Below are 16,843 nucleotides of genomic sequence, written 5' to 3'. Positions count from 1 at the left end.
CATGGTAGAATTGACAGGGAAAGGAGGTCTCTGTAGTAATAATAATAATAATAATAGCAACAATAGTAATGATGATGATGATAATAATAACTATTATTATAATAAAAAAGTAAATCTCTCGTCCTTCCCCAAGCTTGTGTGAAGGAATTCTGTTCTTCCAATCCAGGAGAGCCCAAAATGCAACTCGCTGCAGGGCTGGGTCTGTTGTCAACATGACATGTGTTATGAATATTGTCCTCCGTGGGGGGGATGATGACAGTATATTTAGGGCTTTACTTTTTCACTTTATTTCTAGGGATTTTTTTTTTTTTTCAGTGTGTTAGTAGTAACAATGTCTCTATAATTTAAAAGAAAAAAGGCGGTGGCCCTGGCTGGCAAACATGATTCCGCAGTAGGGTGCATCCTGCTGGTTTGCTCTTTTGCTCCGTTTTTATGGGTGATACTTAAACAGAAGGAAGTACAAGAACAATAGAAGAGTTTTGGAAAGTATGTGACAGTGTGAGAGTCATAACATTTACATAGGGCCTTTCATCTAGAAGCAACCCAGAGGAATTTATAAACAATATTACTTTATGCAGTTTATAAACAAATAAATTGGGTTTGCTTGGTGATGCTTAAAAAAAACCCCAAACAAACAAAAAATATTAGATAAAACAACTTTTATGATTTGTTTTCCTTGGAATAAACAAGGCTTTTTCAACAACAGTATCACTCTACCCGTTATTTATTCTATATTCCCTTTCTGTGCTCTTCTGCCGTGGATCTGTTTTCTAGCTGCTTTGGATTGCAAGACTTAAGAATGTAGTTTTGTAATTTCGTTACTGTAGAGTGCTGTATATTTCATAAGACCTAGAAAAAATGATTAATTGGTTATAAGCTACATCCAGTGACTGAAAAGTAGCATAGCTTTATTTGGTCATTGTAGTTAGTTATTTAAAAATACACAATACCACTGCTTCACCGATTTTTAAAGGGATATCTGGCAAATACCTCGAATGATTAAAGACAAATAATTTGCGTTGAAAAGGGTTACGCATTTTGGAATTTGCTCAGAAAACTGTGTTTAAAAATACGATACGCTTAAGAATGGCATATGTCATCTTTAATGAACCCCTTCACACACTGAAACAGAAAAATCTTTGTTTATCCAGTAATCTGCTTTCTCGGTGAGGTTTCACTTTTGCCTTAGTATGTAGATTGGCCTTGGGGGTCTTCATGGTCCCTTCCAACTCGAACCAGTCTGTGATTCTGTGATCTCCTGCCTTGACCAGCATCCCTTGTGTTTGCTGACTGTATCCTGTCCCAAACTCATATTCATCATACTCGTAAGAGATGCCGTTTCTTCCATGCTTTGGGCTTTTGAGTTTCTGTATATACATATATATATGTGTGTATATATATCTTTTTTAAGTTTTTTCTTATGAAAAAGCTGTGGAGCTTGATGAAGAGCTGTCCCAATACAAATGGCTCAAGTTTTCATACTGGCCTGTTTTGTGATTTATTGGCTTAATCTCTGTTACAGCTGACGTGACTTTTAATGGCCCTGTTCCTCTTAACAGTATTTTCCCAATGCGCTGTTTGTTTAAAAGCAAACTGGGAGGAGAGGAATGTGTTGCTTTTCTCTTCTTGGCTGCTGCCTGTGTATTCACGCTGCCATTGCTGAACCTAGAGGATGAGCTTTTTAAAAACAATATAAGGAAAGGACTGGAGTCTTATTTTTCTGTAGGAGGATAGATCAATGGAGAGATCCAGAGTCAGGGAAGTGCGTATTTGTGTGAGTTTTCAGAATGAGGTGATTTTGTTTATTACGGGCATATGGATATGAATCTCCAAAGGGTGGTAGAGATTTTCATAAAAGTAATTGAAAAATAATGTAAAACAAACATGCCTTCTCCTTGCTCACTCATTAAGTAAACATTTGTATAGCTCTTTGGAGAACATGAAGTAACTTCTAGGATTCCTGCACTCTCAGTAAAACCAAATATATAAAGTCAGCACAGCAGCAAGAACGCTAAAACCATCTTGGAATCCAAATAATCACAAACTACGTGCTTATTTCAGATAATAATTTCATAACTCAGTTATTTAAAAAAAAAAAAATTGTGAAGAAACTTAGAAATTATAAATAATTCACCTGTGGGACCATTATGTTTAGGTAAAATTTGCATGTGGGAAATGGGAAACGGAGGCAGGGAATGTGAGGTCCTGGAGTGGTGTCCCTGGAACCCTGGGCTTTTGGCCAAGTCCCGGAAAGCCCGGAGCGCCTTTCTTATTCATCAGTGCTGCTCAGGCCAGCAGGCACCAGAGCTCTCAGGTGTAGGAACTTCATCAAATTAGCAGAAAAACTTGCACTTCGATTCAGACTTTCAGAATAGTATTTTTCTATTTTTGCCTTTTCACAGCTTTAAAGTAGTGCATTTTCTCTGTGTCTTTATAAACACAGAGGGAGAGAGTACCTGTGTACTTAAAAACATTTTAAATAGTTTCCAGTGGGTTCTCACCTATATTTTTGTGGGTGATAGTCCCAGTAAAGCTTATTCTAAGATCAGATGGTTTTTAGTACTTGCTTGATTTGCTGTACTTTTGGAAGGCCTTTCCCTGAGCGATCTGTTCTTGGATGACCTCTCCATACTGTCATTAAAACTTGGAAACTTTTGTCTTCTTGACAGTTAGTTCTGCGTTCTCATTATGTTCATTCCTATTGTAAACATGCTAAAATTGCTGCTGTTGTTGCTTAGAATGGATTTTTCCTCAGTTGTTTTGAAGTTTAGTAGAAATAGAAGTTAATCTTTAAGAGAGTTAGGCTGGTGACGATTGGATGGCCGAGCTTGATAGGTCACGCTGTGTCTGTCTCTTCATTTGCCCAGTAGATGATGTTCTGCTGACTCCAGCTGTTTTTTTGGAAAGCAGAAAAACAATTTGCTTTTCCTTCCCATAAAGTATAACCCCTTGTTTATCCTTGTGCTGCTGCAAGTTTCCAAAATGCAGAGACTTGCAAAGAAAAAGAAAGGGAGGAAATAGCTCTTTTTTTACGCTGTTTTTCGTAGCGGAGAGTAGAGTTTAGTACCGAGTTGAATTGTTGACCTCTGCGGAGGTTATTATTAGAATTGGCTGATTTGTGTGTGGAGCTGTGTCTGTCTGACTGGGTCCAGTTCATGGAACAAACTGCCTGCAGTGGGTTTGGTGAAGGCAGTTGCAGTTTTTCTAAGATAACTTTTTTTTATTATTTGATTATTTTTTTTTTTATGTGAAGAGTAACGTTTTTTGCAGTTCTTCATTTACTTCAGTTCACTGAAGTGATTGAGAACAGCTCCCTTTCCAAGCAAGAAGTTTCTTTTTGTTAGGAATTGTTGAATTGCTCGGGTTTTGTCATTGCAGCGCCTCTGTTGGCTGCCGCTCCCTTGGATTTCTGCTGCGAGCACGTTACGAGGTGCCTGCAGAGTTTGGGAAATGCGAGTGACTGATTCTAAAGCCACTGGAGAGTTGTATACGATGAGGGCTATCATCTGACGGCTTCTCATACTATATTTTATACATAAAAGGGAAGAAAAATAAGTTTGGGGGACCTGTATGTCTTTAGTGACTCAGAAAAGAATTGCCAAAGCAGAAGTCAGCATTAAAACCTTACTGGTCCTGATCTATAATGTCATCGGAAGAACACGGTTGTATTTACAACCTTTTTTTGCTTGCTTTGTTCCTTAAGAGGTCTGGCTACCCACATTTTATGCACTTCTGGAATGCAATAACAATTGTGGCCATCATCTCTTCAGAATTCGTTTTCCTTCCTGAGATCAAGGCAGCGATAAGGCCTTACAAAATATTCACTTGGTTTTGCTTTCCTGGCCTGAGATGGATTTAATTGGATGAATTGCTGCCTTTCTCCTTCCATTGCTTTATGACCTTTGAAATAGCTTGCTATGATCTTTCAAATTTTGCAGTATTCTTGCTGCTCTTCTCTAAAAAATGAAATAAGGAGCTGTTTGTCTCGGAGGGATGAGCAGTGTAGCAGCTGTTTCTGTATGTGCCCAACAAAATGCCATCAAACATGTCCTTAAGAGTTGTCAAATATCAGTTTAAGCTCACACCTACGTGCTATAGTTGACAACCTTGATTGTCATTGTGCAGGCATTGAAAATATGGCCACGTAATTTAAAAGTCTGTTGTTCTCACTAAGTGTTCTGGACAATTTGGGGGCCTGGAACGACCCTGATGTTTGCAAAAAGAAGGCAGCAAATAGATTTGCTTTTCCTCTCTGGGGTTGGTATTTCAGTATCAAGAGTCTGACACAAGAGACTTTGGGGCAATCAAAGCTTAGCGAGCTTTTTTTTTTTTTTTTTATATTTATGTTTCTTCTCAGAATGCAATGTAGGATTTTGTGCAATAAATTGCAGTTGTTAGTTATATGTGTTCTTCTAAAATGCTGTTTGCCTGATCTCAGTGCTCCTTGTGCCTGTGAGAGAGGATCAGCTAACCCGGGCCCTTTAAATCAGACACACATGTCTGTAAGTTTATAAATGTTTTGTTTCTTGGCCAACCAGTGAGAGAATATGAATTACTAAATTTTCTGTATTAGCCTAAAAACTGATGAAAACGGAGATGAACCATTTGCTTGATAGTCCCATCCTTCCCTCCATTCTCTCCCCGCTTATGCAGTATTTCTTTTTTTTTTATATATGTGTTTTAGAGTACCAGAGTGGATTTAGGGCTAGTAAATGGTGTTATGCACGTGGCTGAAAGCCTTAGTTTACTGGCTTAAATTTGAACGCTCAAGCTCAAATCTTGTTGTCAGGGCCCTGATCAATCAACAGTCTTGTGCCTTCATCCCTGGCAGGCTAAGGGCCTGTATATAGAATTATTAAAAACAAAACCAAAAGCGCAGTGCACTCTTTCATGCCACAACAATGTGGAAGAGAATGAAGCTAACTAAAACTATTGACCAAGAGAAAAACATCACTTAAGTAAAATGAATTAAAATGTGAAGATACAGAACCAATCTAAACTTTTAAATATCCCCCTTGCCCCACTGTATCAAAATGGCATTAAAAAAATGCAAACATAAGGAGAAATGAGTATTTACACATAATTAACTGTTCGAAATAGCTCATCTGACCACAGTCTTATCTTTAGGAACAAAAAATGCAAGCATTTACTGAGTGATATTAGCAATTGAAAGGTTTTTGTTTAGACTTCTTATTTTCTTGGCAATAAATAAAATTCTTTGTAAGAAGTCATTAAGATATTTCTTAATGTTGCCTTTTAAAACTTTTCAGGCTGCTATCCTTGCCCAGGGCCAAACATGAATCCTATTGCTCTTGGAAGCCGTTGGCTTGCTTATGCAGAAAATAAGGTAAGGAAAGGTTTAGTTTTAAGAAAATACTTCTCTTTCTAGATTTCATTCTGGCTTTTGTATATATATGGGGGCGGGAGGGGTGTCTCAGAAAAAGGGTATGTGAAAAAAGGTGATCCGTAAGAGGACTTGCATAATGATGAGAGACCTAATCTTTGACCCAGAGTAGTTGTGCTTTGGATTCAGAGATGTCATATCTTTACTCTGCACCGTTGATTTAAGCTCATGAACTCAGGGGGGGCATAAATATGTCAGTGGCGTAGGCAGAGAGGACAGTTATCAACATGTGTTTTCAGTGAGGTCGCTCAATAATCAACCCGTTTTGCATTTAAAAAGTTTAAAGCATAAAATTATAGACACCTCTGAAAGGCAGGAAACTGAGGATTCCTAAATGCTGTTTGGGGAAACAGAGTCTGGACAGAACCAGTGAGTTTGTATGAAACAACACAGCAAAGCACTTTGTAAATTAGGAAATAGCATTAAAATGACCACTTTTCAACATCTTTACTGAAATTGTTAGGCTCTGGGGGGGAAAAAAAAAAAAAGTTGAATTAATTTTTTTTCTTTCTAGAGGCAAAAGAAGAAAATAGATCCCAAGCAAAACAATTATCACTGTTCTTACCCAGCCCTAGGCAGGAGTGGTTGTGTATTTAAAGCTTGAAGTGTTTGAAAACTTTAAATTCAGCTTCTAATGCCTTATTTTTATTTCAAAGCAGATGGTTTTTCTCCCTTCCACCTGTGACTGGAATAGCTGTTTCTAGAGCCGAACCAGGAATTATCAGAGGGGCAGGCTTTAGAGATGTATTATTTGTTACACCTCTTCAAGCAGAACTGATTTCTGTCCGCATTCAGGCCTGCCTTTCCTTTAATGCCACGCCTGTGGGGTTCTGTAAAACTTAACCACTTGGCCTGGGGTATAAAAAGTCCTACTGCCAAAAGTATAACCCACTGCTCAGCAAAAGAATTGTATCACAAAAGGAATTTAAATGGCTCGTGTGTTCCCAGGTACATTCACTGCGGACTTCTCCTCTCTCCCTAGTTTAGCTATTAGCTATTTAGACAAATTCAAGCAGGAAAGGAAAGCCTGGAGAAACAAACACATCTTACAGTGATTTTTAATTTTCTTGTAGCTAAAACGTTTAAACAGGCAACGTGTTCTTTTTGCCAAAGCTTTTTGCCATTTTATTTAGTCAGAAGCACATACTGTATTGTTAGTCAGGGTTCAAATGCAAGAGATGCTTTTGTAGGTCGATGGCAGGTAGAAGAATCTTGTTTTGATTTATTAATTTTGAAGGAAGGCAATACAGAGTAAATCCCATGTACATTCCTTTAAACTTTACATTTAATAGATTAAAGTAGCTCTTTTCCTTTGTCATTTCTTTGCTTGCTAGTCATAAAAAGGAGGGGAAAGCCACACTCAGATTCTTAGGATGTCAAGTATTTAATGTTACATATACATGGCTAAAGCTTTTGATTATATTTATTTAAATTTATTTGTGGTATTGCTGCCAGACCAAAAATCCCACCATTTCAAAGTTTATGAATTCTTAGTGACTACTCATCTTGTAATTGAAAACTGGAGTTGAGTTCGCGACAGTCTGGGTGGCACCCAGAAGATTATAAAAAGGGGTTAAGTGTCTCAGCAGGGCTTTTTGCTATTTGTAGGGAAAAACACACCACTGTACATGATAAATAAGAGCTATGGTAATGGGTTATGGGTTTGTGTAGTTTAATAGTAGTTACTTGGTTGCTGTCTTTCTTCTTGTAGCTGATCCGATGCCATCAATCCCGTGGTGGAGCCTGTGGAGACAACATTCAGTCTTACACTGCCACAGTCATTAGTGCTGCCAAAGTGAGTACATCATCTGCTGCTGGGAGAGGTTATCGTGTAAGATAATTATTAGGTTTCCCTGCTGAATTGTACTGTGTGTCATCGCCCCCCCCTTGCATTCGCAAACGAGGGGAACACAGTGAGAAACACACTTGCATTAGCACCATCTACGTGGTCCTGGTGCTGCAAATCTCTGAGTAGCCGTTGTTTTTCACAAAGTATTCTTGTCCTTACGAACTGATTTTTTTTTTTAAATTTTATTTATTACAAACAGCTATTCACATTAGTGACCCCTCATAGCAAAATCGTAGCAAAAAGGAGTTGTATAATGTCTATTCATAATATTAGAAGTTTACGCGATTAGAAATCAACATTGTGAATTATTAGTGTTCTAGCATCATGAAAACTGACTTCACAAGTACTTGGTGCTTTTGGGGCTCAGTCACACCAGCGTTATGGGTTTTAATCTCTCTGAAGGATGACAGCACCGTACTGGAGCTAATTAATTACCTGGCAGCTTTCTTTGAAGGTTAGAGTTTATTAATGACTGTTTACATATAGCTTCCATTGCCTGATTTTCTTAGTTCAGATGACATTATAATATCCCTCTGTTTTCAGAGAAATGTCTGGGTTTTCATAGTATCAAAAGAAGACCATGGCTTGGAAAAATCTTAAATGAGCCAAAGCGTATGCAGAGCTGCTGTTTTACTATTCCCCCCCCTCCCCACCCTGCTCCTTTCCTTGAGGACTCGCTGGCAGCATTTTACCAAGTAATTTCTTTTTCTCTCACACACGCACATGTATAAAGTGAGTTTTGGCATTGTCTGACAAACTTCGTGCTGATTACAAGCTTTCATTGTAACCACTAGCCTTTTCATTTCTGATATGCACAACAAAACAAATCTAATAATAGGAATTAAATGACAGCACAGGGCAGAAAGCTCAGCGTCACTGAAGAAAACAACAGTTACAGGAACCCACAAAGAGAGACACAGGGCATGCCATCTCATGTAAAAACAAAACATAAAAACATATTCCATCAGCACAGCTTTGGACACAATCTCACTGTGGCTGGAGTAGGGGAAAAATCACAGTTTTTTACATTGTTGAGGAGAACTTGAATTGCTGTCCTTCTGGAGACATCTGAAATTTGCTGTATCTCTGCATACTTTCACCATCAGCAAAAAAAAAAAACAAACCTGGGGAAAAATCTCCCTGTACTCGTTCAATCTCAGCATCATTAGGCTGTTTTTTTATAGCAGAGATAAGTTTGAAAAACCAACTGGCTTAGCGTGATCAGCCGCAGTTACGATCAGATGTGGTAAAATCTCACAAAGGGATCCCTGTGCTGCCAAAGCCAAGCCTAGCCATGGCTGGAGGAGAACAGGCCAGAGCTTTCTTAAATCATATAATGATTGTCAAAGCATTCCAGTAGGCATGGAAGACACTGTTCTCTGTAATTTTTTTCAAGAGACTAAAAAAATCTAAAAAAGGGGGACATCCTTTTATAGCTCTTACCCCCAAAGGCCACGGATAAAGAGGTTTTAAAGTAGTGACGACCAAGACGATGACTTTACCTCCTGAGCAGTGCTGGCCAAGGGTCAGAATCCAGAAATTCCCATATTACGCTGAACGTGTGCAGACACTGACGTGGTGATGCTGCATCATGTGAATAGCGGCTGAAGAAAAGATGTGTTTATTATCACAGGAAAGGAAAGATTGCTAGTCTCTGTGCAGAGAGAAAGTAACAGTGAAAGTTAGGAAAACGGATAATCCTGAGGGCACAGACTCTACACTGCTTTGTGTTTGCCCTAGCACGTTGCTTTTGTGCTCGACTGGCTGTTAATGTCACTGTAATAGACAAGATTAATACTAATATAGTTTTAAATATTTGCATGATTTGGCTCTTGAGTGTATCTCAGCCTCACTGTATTAATTTGTTACTTATGTCTGAGTGAGCAACACTTAATCTGAAATGTTAAATTTATTACCAATTTCACTGAATCTTGGCTTACTATCTGGCAAGTTTTTCTCTCTGATAATGAAAATGCTGACTTTCTTGTTGGTAGAAATACACTGTGAGTATCCATTGCTCTGTCCTTCTCATTACCTCACCGTTAACTTTACTCCTTGCTTAAGTAAGCCTTAATTTATAAACCTCTGCTGTTACACCTTATCAGCCTGCAATGGTTTGTAATTCATTTCCTTTGATCGGCAGAGGTATTAGCTCTTTTGACAGTGGATGTCCTTTTCTGTTCCCTGTGCTGCTGCTTTTCGATTCAGAAGTGGTTCCATAAAAGTTCTTGTTTTGTCAGATTATCTTGGGTTACAGCCTTTTCTCTGTTTGGGTTCCAGTTTCTTATTGAAGGAAGTGAAAGAACCTTCGTATAAAGGAGAAAGATAAAGCTGAGAGCAAAGAGTAATTTCAACAGGGTCAATTTTGAGAATTACCTTTCAGATCCTCTATAGAAGGTCTCAATGGCAGTGCAGAATATTTACTTCAATGATATTCCCTTTGAGAAATGTTTTTGAATGTCCTGGTAGTGAGTGGTGGGTTTGTCCTCAGTGCGATGTACCGCTGAGTACTGGACTTGGTGAAACAAATACATTTCCTCCTTAATCAAATAACTTGGTAGTCAGAAGCCAAGAATATCGAGGTCCAACACGTTGGAGCATGTTGTTTACTGGTGTCAAAACTCTTGTTATTGTGGTAACATAATGCAGAATTCTTTTACATCATCTTCCCATTTGATTTTATGATTCCTAGAAGGAATGTATTTTGAACATTGAACTTTTTCCTGTTTCTCCTTAGTTGCATCTTGCAAGAGCATTGCTTTCTGCTGTTGCTGGAAAAAACACATGCATTTGTTTCCAGCTCAATCTCTTTATTTTCTTTTTCCCCCATTTGTTTGGTGGCTGGCTGTTCACGTTCTAAAAAGCTCTGATAATTTCGGTAACTTGGCCAAGCAGAAAATTTCTGGAAATAGAAAATGTGTCAAAGATTTCAATTTAGGTTAATGTTTAGCAAAGATAAAAACCAATGTGTTTGGAAAAATCAAAACGTTGTTCCTTATGGGATAAAGAATCTTTTCGCTCCAGTTGAACACACACAGTAGAGCAGACATAGAATATCTTTCAGAATAAACCCCATTACTACTTAACAGTATTGGTGATGGGAGGATATTCAGGTGCTTGGTTTGAGATAAAGCATCCAGATGTGAATTTGCATGTTATAATTATCCATATTTATCCATTTTGGATGCAGCAAGGAAGGGGCCATAGGAAAAGGCATCCATATATCTCCATGTTTGGTTTTTTTGTACGTCTTGTTGAAGAGAGGTTTGGTCCCAGCGTATCCCTGGGCGAGTCTTGTTTCATCTCCCTCTGCTCAGGGGGTGCTCACACAGACCTTCCCCATCTCGGTGTACTCTCGTGGCCAAACTGGCCACGCTGTCAGATGAAATTCCTGATGGATTTTCTTTCCTGTCTGACCTCTTTTCAGAATACGGGCAAGAGCAGGAAAGGGAAACATCTTTGTGAAACATGGGCATTTCAACAAACATTTAGTTTGAACTTGAATCTGTAATTGATTGTACATTTTGTTCAAACTAACCATGAGGCTTTCATATTCTTGATTACCAAAGCATATCTTTTTGATATCTCCTTCTTTTTTCTATAGGTTTTTCATTTGTAAACAAATAAATCATGTAAAATGTATTTATTATGAGAGACAGGAACAATACATTGTTTTGTCACTAAAAGGATGTAAGACCTTTGGAACAAAACAGCCTAACAGGCACCGAATGATGCATTTTAATTTTCCCATCTAATTAAAGTTGTACTTATTTTTCAATTAAACGAGGTATGAGTGCATACATTTATTTTAATTAAATATATGTTTCTTTATATTTGAATGAATGTGAACAGTCATTTTTCAGTAGACTGGGTACATATGAGCGTACAAATAATGTCTGTGTTTGCACAATGTGCATCATCGCTTACAAAAGGAATCCGACCAAGTATTTTGATTTTATTTATAAGAACATTGCACTGAATAGGCACTGGCAGTTCCCATCGACGACAAAGGAACTGGGACAGTGCAAACTTTACCCTCTTTCATTTAAAATGTATTTGGTCTGTCAAATGTCTAACATCAAATTATAAACCAAGTTCTTCTCACCTCATAACTTCTTTAGTTGATTCTTTCTCCATATCTTTTAATCCTATAGTGGTAAAGTGATTTAGCAAAGGCTGCATCTGTTTTCTCTTGTTACCTGATAACTTCTTAATGAGTACTAACAGCTTATGTGAGAGCAAGGTCATTAGCTCTAATGGATAGAGGGGACAGCTGATATGGCATGGGAAAGGTTAAAGATTACCAGAGAAGTTTTTGCAAATATACACATAGCACAAAGAAGTAAGTGCCGTAATGGTTTTGCGCTGATATTTCTGAGCTAATGGCCTCGGCCACGTCTTTGTACACCTATTACTTCTCCGTAGTCCTGCAGTCACACTCTGCTCTAACGTGTAGCAGTAATTCATTTTATTAGATAAGCATGTTAATTTTTTTCTAGACAGCTATAAATTTATACTTGGCACTTTGTCAGGCAATTTCTCTAGATAGAACATGAAAGATATTTTCTAAAATAGGTCAATTGCAATTCTTGGTCTTTTACCTTGCATAGGTATTTTGCCATCTAGTTCTTCTGTACTGATTTCTCTTTCCTGCTGTGTAAACTACCAGTGCATTTTATACGATTTTAACTATTGGCCAGAAAACTGCCTTGTCAGTTTTTGCAAGGAAAGTGCCTGTTGAAATGCATTTTTGTGATGGCATCGGGTCTATTTTAGGTCTATTCTTCGGATATCATTATCTGCTTTATGTCCCCTTTTTTCAGCCTTCTGCGTTTGCCACCGTTAGGATTTGTTTTACTCTCATTTGTTCTATCAGAGTATAAAAAGAAATAATAAGAAACAAATGGCAGGATATTACTAAAGACTTTAAACCCCAAAGACATTCCTATGATAAAGGCATGGCTCGATTTTAAGTGGTAGTATCTCCATTAGCATTAATGGAGCGAGTCCATCAGCTGAGGCATCTCAGAGGTTAATCAGGCTTCCTGGCTAGATATTGCCATCAATACCGTGTGGCGCCTAATTCTGTTGGCCCTTCAGAGGTTTTCCTGACAACACACTAACAGACTTTGTGTAAGTCATTTCCTATGAATTATTAAAACAAACGTTTGGCTGCTAATTGATGAACACTAATGTGTTTTCTAATCACTGCAGTTTGAGATTTTAGCACTAAACAAAGCAGTTGCAATTGATTTGTGGCTGCTTCTTGGTTTCAGCCTGTGATCTGTACTTTTTTTTTTTTTTTTTCCTTTTCAATTTAGCAGGCAGCTTAGCTTGTCTTTTTAGTTAAGAATTGGCTTGTTATAGTGTCATTCCGTTCTGATCTCTTTTGCTATTTCTTATTTATATTGCATAATAAATCTGCTCAATTCTTTATAGGCAGGTAAGGCACAGTCCTTGAATCAAGGAGAAAGTATTTAAAGTTGTAGTTTGAATTGTTTGGGGTTTTTTTAAAATCTGTATCTCTCCCACTGTGTGTGCTCTCCCACTTTCTCCAAATAAAAGAATATAAAAACAGTCTTCAGCTTCTTTAGATAGTAAAAGCTGGTGTGATGAGTATGTTTTCAAAGCCACGTCTGGAAGAGATGCAGACTGTGGAAAGTCACATTATTTTTATGGGATGTGCGTGGACTTTGTACAGAGCTGTCCTGCCCGGTACCTTCAGGATGGCGGTTTTAATTTTGCTGGGTTTGAGTCCCATATGCAGTTTTAATGCTAAAAAAGGCATAATTGCTGAGAAAACTAATGAATGTGTCTGTCATGTCTATCAAAGGCCGAATTCCTTGTCTCTTGCACTTGTGCAGAAGATGTAACTATAGCAGCATTAACCATTATGGGCTGTAGATATGTCTGCATGTGGCACTGCCCTCCACGCGTACCTACCTTGGCTTCATCGTTTCATTCTTCTAACTATCCGTGCTCTGTACCCCTGGGAAGAAGTAAATAACAAAGTGAAAGAAAGAAAAAAAAAAACTGTAACATTTAGACAACATTAAAATCCTTCTTTTTTTCGATAATTTTTTAGAAGCATTTAATTCCAAACTAAAGGTGCATACTTGAAATCGATAGGGCGCTAAATATTTTCCAAGATTTGTTACCTACAGCTTTTGTCACTTATATATCACTTATAAAAACATCTGGTTTGTGTTCTTCTGGTGTGCACAACCTAGTTACATTAATTGTGTTCAGAAAAAAAATTCAAGATAGATCCACAAACCAGCCCTAAACATTATTTATTGGTTCTCTTTCTTTTTTTCAGACGATAAAGACTGGACTTACAATGGTGGGGAAAGTAGTTACGCAGCTGACGGGGACGCTGCCCTCAGGAGCAACTGAAGAAGAAATTTTAGCTCACAGCAACATTCGTCGAAGTCCTCTGGTGCCTGGAATCATCACCATCATTGACACAGAGACAGTCGCGGAAGGACAGGTAATACAGTGCGCACAGAATATGCATTCATTCTCGGAAGAATCTCAGGAAAATGTATTTTAGGCTTTTGAAAATTAAAAATAAACGAGATCTTTGCTGGGTCAAAAAATTTTGCAGACACACACAATTTGGGACTGAAATTAAGCCAAAATATATATTGTCCTTAGAACATATTTATGTGACACTTTGACAACATCAAGTGTGAAGCGTCACATTTTGTCTCTCTAACACTTGTTCATAATTGACATTGATTTACGCTGATCAGCTGAAATGTATATGTAGTCTGATTATATTTATTAATATATAATGTGGCTGGAAGATGTGAGTGTCTAGAAAAACAGTGAATTGTTGACCTCCAGTTTTTAAAAAAGAAGATGAGTGAAGTTGGATAATACGTATAAAAGCTTATGATTTTACATAACTTTCAAAACTAAAAGGTAATGAAGCATGATGCTGGTTTGTGAGGCATATGTACTGTTTTACTAATACTACACAGTGCAGCGCGTCAGGCAAAATCTTGTGCTAAAAAATCCATACCACTATCATACAAACTTGAAATGGGTGGTTTGTACTGTCTATGACAGAAGAGATCCATATCGGTTTTGTTTGTTTCTGTCAATCATTTCATTTTTAAAGTGTCTGGTGCTGGAATTAGTGTTTATGCAGGACTCCCATGCACTTCATTAGTCTGTAACTTTCTTGTAAAATTTTTTACATAACGTTCATATTTATTGAATTTAAAAAAGAAAAAACTATTTCTTGTTTTCCCCTGTCTTTATGGTACCTTCTGCCCGTAAGTTAGTAAGGTATTAGTGACAAATCAGTAGTTAAGTTGTTTTCTTTTCTTACCTCAGAGTAAAATGTAATGTTTTAGTTGAAAACAAAGAAGGAAACAAAAATCCCAGCGTACTGTTTGAGCTGTGCTTCTTCCTGAGAATTAGTTTTTGAAGTATTTAGCCAAGTAATGTTACACTGAAAGGGGATTGTTCATGTATCAATATGGGCCTTTTCTTGCAAAATGAAAACAAAAGAAAAATCAGAGGAGGATAATGGAAAAAACTATGTATTCTACTTAAGATCTTATGGAGTCAGGTCTTAAAATAAGTCTGACCGTTGGGGTTTGCTTTTGTTTCCTGGGAAATAAGGTCTTTTGATTCTTCATATACTGCCAGGAAAAAAAAAAAAAAAAGAAAAATTTTGCTTCATAAATTTCTCATGAAGCCTTGTTTAATGCGGTCATTATTTCTGGTGGTCATTGTCTGTGCTTTGATTCTTCTGCATAGGCTTAGGGAAAAAAAATGATATATCTTAGGTTTTTAAGCCTTGTTATGTATGATTTAGAGGTTTTATGAACTTGTCCTCTGACCTTAACAATAGTAGGGAGCTATCAAGCCTAAAGGGCACTATGGAAAAGTAGTTGTAAAAATGATAACGCTTGCCTTGTCCAAATACTGCTGCTGTAACATAAATAAGCCATCAGTTCTGGTAAAATAATTTTTGTCTTGAATCTCTAGGGAAGGAGGTTCTAAGTTAGATGTCCTAATTGTATGTCTTCCATTCATATTTTTGTGATGAGAAGTTTTAAAATGATATTAAATTAATAATTTATTTTCAGTGCTGAGACTCGCTTTCAGAATTAACATGATATTTTTTTCCAGGAAAAATAATCTTTCTTTTGCATTGTTTTCGTGGCATAGAAGACTTTTTAAAAATCTTACTGAAATGTGCATCTAGCAAAAAGAAAGTTGATTAAAAATAAATACACTTTGTACATGGTCTAAATAAAGACTGTCATCCAACCCTGCCCCAGTAAGGAACCATCTAACGTAAGGGGTGTTGTGCGTGCTCGCTCGTCAGTCCCACTGAGTTTTGTCCTTCGCTACAGCTGGATTTCCATCGCCAGGTGGAAACGTAAGTTTTTCTGGGGCCAGATCACCTGAATGGGGCCAGTTCTGGTTTTGGCTGTTGTGTGAAGGGCCCAGTCCCCAGGACCGTGGCGGGGGGATCCTGTGCTTGGTGCTGGCAGGAGCAGGCCCAGCTGTGGGAAACAGCACGCTGGTGTCTCCTTGGCACGGCTCTGGGCGAGCTGGGGAGTCCTGGCCAGTTTTTATAGCATAATTGGTTGAAGCTTTGGCGTTTCAGCAAATCTGACCTTTTATTCTGTGAGTAATTGCACTGAACTAACAGTGATTGCTCATCTATGTCAACGTAACCTCGCAGTTCAGCATCGTGCTGGTTTGAAATCCATGTGGCTGTTTGGGGCTACATCGATTCTTTCTCACTCTATTCATTTCTGAAATTATTTTGCTCTTTTGTGGAAAATTGGTTTGCAGATAGTAGCCATCCAAACTACGTTATCACCAACACTTTGGTTGCAGTAGCAGAGGGGTTGAGCTGGGACTTAGCCATGCTGCCGAGGACACGGTGGCCGTACAGCACTACAGCGAGAGGTGTCCTTCATGCTGCGTGGCAGGGATATTTCTAAAATTATTGGTTTATCATCACAGTTTTCAGATTCCAGGTGGGAATGAAGAGGTCTGGGTGAATACAAAGAAACACCTAGTGGCATTTCCTGCTTTCTCCTGTGATGAAACTCCTGGTTTGGAGAATTTCAGTTCTGCTGGGCGGGACGCTGCTGGGCGGCTGTGCCCATTGTAGGAGTTGGTCTCCTAAACTGCCTGGGGAACCGCAGGAATTAATGTCTGCCAAGGGTTTGCTGGGCTGGATTAACAGTTTGGAAGCTTTGCATCCCTTTCATCAGATTTGTCTGGCAACATGAATATATTTGTGTGTGGTTTTCAGGGATTGTCAGCCTAATCGTAAATGAGGAGAATTTCAGAAGCAGAAAGGAGTGATTTTCTTATCATTAGCAAACTCCTAATGTAAAAGGAATTCCTCACCTCCTTCAGGCCACTAAAGATTTCTATCTACCTGCACAGCCTACCTAAGAGTTTGGGTGTTATAATGAAATAAAACAATTTCCAAGTAATAAAATATATCTTTAAGGTAACATACAGTAAAAAAAGGAAGAAATCTGTTTTAAAACAAGAGAAAGAAAGTGGAAGAAGGTGACAGGAAATCTAAGGCAAGCGTGTCCTTT

At 38.1% G+C, this 16,843-nt stretch overlaps 1 protein-coding gene across 4 annotated transcripts in view; it reads left to right on the top strand.

The window, feature by feature from the left end:
* The window catches only part of BCAS3 (BCAS3 microtubule associated cell migration factor), a 361,152-nt gene that overhangs the window by 57,858 nt on the left and 286,451 nt on the right, over positions 1–16,843 (top strand). For all 4 annotated transcript variants that reach the window (XM_074160469.1, XM_074160472.1, XM_074160470.1 and 1 more), the window contains exons 9-11: positions 5,271–5,347; positions 7,116–7,199; positions 13,573–13,743. In XM_074160469.1, the coding sequence (XP_074016570.1) occupies positions 5,271–5,347; positions 7,116–7,199; positions 13,573–13,743 (332 nt within the window). The remainder of the gene's footprint in view (positions 1–5,270; positions 5,348–7,115; positions 7,200–13,572; positions 13,744–16,843) is intronic.

The sequence above is a fragment of the Numenius arquata genome, chromosome 18, assembly GCF_964106895.1.
Source record: "Numenius arquata chromosome 18, bNumArq3.hap1.1, whole genome shotgun sequence".
Classification (NCBI taxonomy): domain Eukaryota; kingdom Metazoa; phylum Chordata; class Aves; order Charadriiformes; family Scolopacidae; genus Numenius; species Numenius arquata.
This window is presented reverse-complemented; position numbering and strand designations above follow the sequence as displayed.